The sequence below is a fragment of the Brassica napus genome, unplaced genomic scaffold (assembly GCF_020379485.1).
Source record: "Brassica napus cultivar Da-Ae unplaced genomic scaffold, Da-Ae ScsIHWf_2397;HRSCAF=3098, whole genome shotgun sequence".
Classification (NCBI taxonomy): domain Eukaryota; kingdom Viridiplantae; phylum Streptophyta; class Magnoliopsida; order Brassicales; family Brassicaceae; genus Brassica; species Brassica napus.
Window position 1 is genome coordinate 178,661 of NW_026015745.1, and position 5,830 is coordinate 184,490.

Below are 5,830 nucleotides of genomic sequence, written 5' to 3' on the forward strand. Positions count from 1 at the left end.
TTCATTTGAATAAATAAAATAAACTATCATTGCTTTCATTTAAATAAATAAAATAAACTATCATTCACCGCTAAAAAAGGTTAAAATTCATAAATTATTTACATTTTATGCAAAAAGTATTAGCATATATTAAACTTTTATATCTACAACTATATATTATTTAATAATTTGAAACTCGTATGCAACAATATATTATCTAAAATGATTATGTACAAAATATAATAGTCATAGCTAATTTTAGTTCATGCGATATTTTACAAAATAGGATATTAGGAATAATAGTAATTCAAAAGATATTAATGAAAAATCTATTTTAACTACAAATTTATTGAGAGTGGTCTTTTTTCATATTTTGTGTTGTGGCACCTACTGATATCCCTATGTGCAAACATAATTTATTTCTATGTGCAAACATAATTTATTATTGAAAATATTAGCATATGTTAAACTTCAAACTCACAAGTCCTTTCTGAGATAAACTCATGTTTTCTTTCAACTTTGAAATAAATTAATAATGTATACAATGATAGTGAAACTAACTACACAATTTTAAAATAATGAAGACATTGCAATTTTGGCAGCCAATAATTTTCCTTAAAATTACATTAATATAAACTCATGTTTTCTTTCAACTTTGAAATAAATGAAGAATTTATACAATGATAGTGAAACTAACTATACAAAATTTTAAAATAATGAAAACATCACTAATTTTGCAACCAATAAATTTCACCAGACATCACATAAACTCAGAAAGTAATATAATAATGCTAATTATTGGTTTTAAAATTTTAATTGAGGATTCGCCGGTTAAAATCTTGATTAGAGATTAGACCGGAAGTCAACTTCAAACTCACAAGTCCTTTCTGAGATTTGAGTTTGAATTTATACACTAGTGAGATTATATAACTCATGTTTTTTCTTTCAACTTCAAAATAAATGAAGAATTTATACACTGCTAGATAAACTAACTATACAAAACATCTCAATGTATACTTTTCAAATCAGTTCGCAAGAGGATCAAAGGAGAAGAGCCTTCTTTGTTCATCAGTAGGATTCCTCAGCAACCTGCAGAATATCAAAGAGGCTGCAACTACTGATAGAAGAGACAGAACCGCAAGAAACCCGAAATGAGAAGCGTCATTAGCAGCAATGGCTACTCCCAGCATCAGAGACTCGGCTAGGCTAGCCACTGATATCTCAGTTGCACCGATGAGGTTAGCTTTGGACGATGGGATACCCGTTTGAAGAATCTGAGCTCCCACTACGCCGTAAGACATGTGGCCTAGCCTTGATAGTACCTGAGAAGTTGTTACCTCTTTTGTGTCAAAACCAAAACTGCAAAGAGAGGAAAGTGTTAAAGAGATAACTTACGATCATGGACAAGAAGAAGAAGAGTGGGCTCTTTTGGGATAGAGAAGAGCTCCAGTACACAGCAACAGCTACACCAAGGAGTGAAGCTTGGAAAAACAATCCTACTGCACCCGCCTGCATCGTTTTCAAAACGCAAATGCAACAAAACATTAGCCAGCTTGAACGCTAACACATTCTTAAGAGACTTTATACCTTTAGAATGCCAAATCTTTTGACCAAGTTTGCTGATAAGAAAGTTGCAGCGACTCCCATCACAGCACATAGTCCAGTAAAACCCCCAATAACCGATGGATTCACACCTGTTGAAAAGAAAGTTTAGTGATGATTTTGGTTTACTTGGGTATCACGGTTTAGAGAAGCATACATCGTTGAGTTAGAAAGGCAGTCATCAAACTGCCTGGAGTGAGGACGATGTTGAAGCAGAGAAGGACATAAGCAAGGCTAGCGGGAAGAACTGGCTGTTGAATGTATTCTTTCCATCCAAGCTTGATAGCTTCCATGCCCAAATCAACTGATGAACAAAGCAAATGGTTCATATAATATACTTACCCAAGTATTATAAAGTAAAATGTCTTCTTACATATACTCTCGGTTTCAGGTCCTTCCGGAGCACAGCTGCTCTGGGAGCATTTAGGACGGTCCAGAACTCCAGAGGAGAACTTGTTGGTCAGCCAAATGAGAGCCGTCTGAATAAAAAAAAAGAAACACATTTTGTCTATTAGAAACACATTGTGTTTCCTTTATTAAAGGTTATAGGGCAATACTACTTACCATGGTAGGCAAAGAACCCATCATTAGAGTAGCAGCAAACTTTAAACAGGTCACAGGGTCATATTTAGATAAGAGGATGCCAAATAACATAGTCCCAGCGATCTGTTTAAGGTTACAATCTTGTCATTTGATGAACTGATAGTGTTTAAAGAGCATAAACACACACATAAGGCCGAAGATAGAGTTAGTATACCTCGCAAAGCAGATCAATCCTGTTTAGGACAGCATTTGCTTGTGCAAGAGCAATTGGTCTGTTTATTCCCGCCAACTACCAAATGCCAAAATTAATTACTTCAGTTGGTCTAGACCCTCAAATTTGTTTTAAGAACTTTTACTAAATCGTTTACAACTCCCAAAATCTCAGGACCGGCCCTAACGAAAAATATAGGTATTATATTGTGGCATGACAAAGAAAAAGCATACCAATACAACCCAATCACGTTCTATAGCGACTCCAGAAGCTATTCCACATAACGTGTCAATGGCCCCTGAGAGTATCAGTGCAAAAAACCAAGGCTGCAGAAGAATCGATGACCCCAGCGTGGAAGGAACCGTGTAAGCGTGAATTATCATTCCTGCAGACAGCACTTGAGCGGCTGCCTGAAAAGTAGATACAAGAGATGTTTTATGACAGTAGTTAACTAACAAGTTCATGTCCGATCATTGAAAGGGTTTTACTACCTGAACGACATTCAAGGAGATATATGTAGGAACTCTCGGACTATGATCCATAAACTTCCCAACGACTGGACCGCAGATGATTATCGCCAGCTTGGTGACGAACCCCATGACTGCCACTGGTAGTAAGCTCGGATGGAGCATCGCAATGGCGGAAGGCCAGGCGAAATTCCAAAGTTGTTCAACCAAGTTCCCCACCAAACAACTCGCGTATAACACTGACAAGTCAAAATAAATACCAATGTTCAAAAAATCGCTAGGCAGTGATTAGACGTTTTATAGGAGATTCGGGTGTCTAGGCGGATTTTTCAAACGCCTAGACCGATTTTTAAAACACTGAGTAAAACATCTATCATGGTTTCTAGTCTAATGAAGTTAATGAGAGTGAGATCTAACCATACAACCCTTCAGGGTGAGCAGGTGTGGCTGCGAGTGCAGTCTGCTCTTCCTCAGACAAGACCTAAGAAAACAAAAAAAAAAGATTGATTTGGTTAAAGCAATAACTGTAGAAAAAGGTTGGATTTTTATCAAAGGGGATGTAAGTGTAACATTACGGGGAGTGCTGTTAAAACGGTGTCTACGTAAGTGCACTCGGTGAGTAAGCTTAGAGACTCGGTTACAGCGATGTTTGTATTATCAAGATGAACAATTGGGATTGGATGATCCTCTGGTGGTGATGGCAAGTCCTCGTCATCGGTAGTAGTGACAAACTCGTGACAGACGTCTGTGTTTGTAATCGAACATCTTGAGGTAAAGCTGTTTAGCCTATCATTCAGAGTAAAGGAATGTTTTTGCAATGAGTAGCAGTTACCATTCATCTCAAATGCAATAGACATTGTAATGAAACTAACAAACTAATAGAGAGACAGAAACATAGTTTGAATGTGTCTGAACTTGAATGTCTGTCTGAACTGAAACTTGGTAAGGCAATAGACATTGTAATGAAACTAACAAACTAATAAAGAGACAGAAACCTAGTTTGAATGTCTGTCTGAAGTCTGAACTGAAACTTGGTAATGCACACCTATCATGAATAAGGCAAATTCTTGCAAAGTAGCAATTTGCACTCATCTCAAAAACGCAATAGACACTGTATTAAATTACATGGTGATTCTCACCGGTCTGAATCAGCAATCAAACTAACAAAAGAGACAAAACCTAGTTTGAATGTCTGTCTGAAAATTGGTAACGCAAACTCTTGCAAAAGTAGCAATTTGCATTAATCTCAAAACGCAATAGACACTGTATGAAACACATGGCGATTCTCACAGGTCTGAATCAACAATCAAACTAACAAAAGAGACAAAACCTAGTTCGAATGTATGTCTGAAACTTGGTAATGAGTTCGAATGTCTGTCTGAAATTTGGTAATAATAATGTGTTAAAACACAAACCTGCGATAAGAAGATGAAGCTGGTGAGGTTAGACTTAACCATCTACAAGAAGGGAAACGATTGCGAACTCCAGACAAACCCGCCGGCGATAAAAAGCGGGTTCTTTGGACAGGACAGTGAAACAGGAGTTCGAAAGAGGGAGATTGTCTGAGAAGAGCCATGGAAACAACCATTTCTAGAAACTAATTATCCTCTCCGTTCTCTTCGGCTTCTAGAAGCTCATGCAGCCTCCGAGAACAAAAGAAAAAAATCAAATGAATTCGAATCGTCTCTGGATTATTTTTTCTTTTCCCCTTAGTGCTTCATCGCCACTAGATTGTTTTCAACCTCAGGGAGAGGAAAAAAAAAATATCCAGAGAGAATCTTTTGGTTATGAGAATCAGAAAGAATAAATTAAAAAAAAAAACCTTATCTATGACTATGGTGGTTCATCACCGTAACACGAAAGAGCTCTCAAGTGGGCAAAAAGGAAGCGAGGGTTTGTGTAAGGGAGATTAAGCCACGTAGATTTTAATTTCACCAATGATATCTAGCCACGTTGGCTTACTAAATCCTCCATTGTTTTTTTGTGGCCCATTTGTTTGTTCATAAAAAGCCCATTAAAAACATACGCAGGTGAACGTTCTAGCCCAGCTCGTATATAAAAATGATTTGATTGAATTGAAAGCCCAAAACCATTAAGCAAAAGATAATGTTTAGTGGAAAGATAAGAATGAAAATGTTTTTTTTTTTGGAAATAAAATCAGGATTAAATTTCTATGTTTTCCATCTTGTCTATTAAGAAAGTCAAACCAGGTAATTTTTTGTTTCCTTTTGTTTTATAGAGACAAGCCTTTTTTTCTTATGTTCCGAATTTGGATTTGAATGTAATTTTAATAGAGTAGATTCATGCATCCCATAATCCTATATATAAATAATTTTTTTAAAGCAAATCATTTCCAAAAATGTAAAATATATTTCAGTTTTGATTGTTCCAGTTGAAAAGTTTATATATTTTCTTTTTGCTTATATATTAGAATCATACAAATGGAGAGAAAGAAAACTTCTAATGTCTTCATTTTATCATTTTAATTTTAATATTACGAAAATATAAATATTTTTTAATGATTACAATTGTAAGAAAATATAATATATAATATATTAAAATGTTGCGGATTCTAATTAATTTTAAAATACACAATTGCATCACCTATCACATACATTTAAAGACAATTAAAATTTATTTTAAACCAGCTAATTTAAATTTTCATGAATCAGCTTGAGTTTATAAAATTGACAAAATATATAAAGAAACTGTCTTCTTATTATAAATATATCATTTGGCTTATAACTAAAATGTTATTTTATATATTTTGAATATTCATATAGATTTTTTTGGTGCGCAATATTGAAACAACTATAACATACTTTAATGCCATTTAACGATCTTTAAATTTTTACCATTTGATTAGACATTATTATATAAATATTGAATATTTACATTTATATATTTTTAATTAGTGCACAACGATAATGATACTGAAATAACTATAACATAGTTTAACGGTCATTTACTTATCTTTACATATTTTACAGTTAATTAAGACGTTGCTGTATAGATTTTGAATATCTGT

At 34.4% G+C, this 5,830-nt stretch overlaps 1 protein-coding gene across 1 annotated transcript; it reads right to left on the reverse strand.

Moving 5' to 3' along the window:
* Nucleotides 1-777: 777 nt before the first annotated feature.
* LOC125600787 (solute carrier family 40 member 3, chloroplastic-like) lies at nt 778-4,667 on the reverse strand. Its single transcript, XM_048773368.1, has 12 exons — nt 4,218-4,667; nt 3,378-3,588; nt 3,220-3,283; nt 2,827-3,041; nt 2,569-2,745; nt 2,339-2,413; nt 2,146-2,247; nt 1,955-2,060; nt 1,739-1,885; nt 1,567-1,673; nt 1,375-1,488; nt 778-1,301 (listed from the first exon to the last, which is right to left on the reverse strand). Exons 1-12 carry the CDS (start codon nt 4,388-4,390, stop codon nt 1,005-1,007), a joined length of 1,788 nt encoding a protein of 595 aa, XP_048629325.1. The 5' UTR covers nt 4,391-4,667; the 3' UTR covers nt 778-1,004.
* Between the last annotated feature and the right edge of the window lie 1,163 nt (nt 4,668-5,830).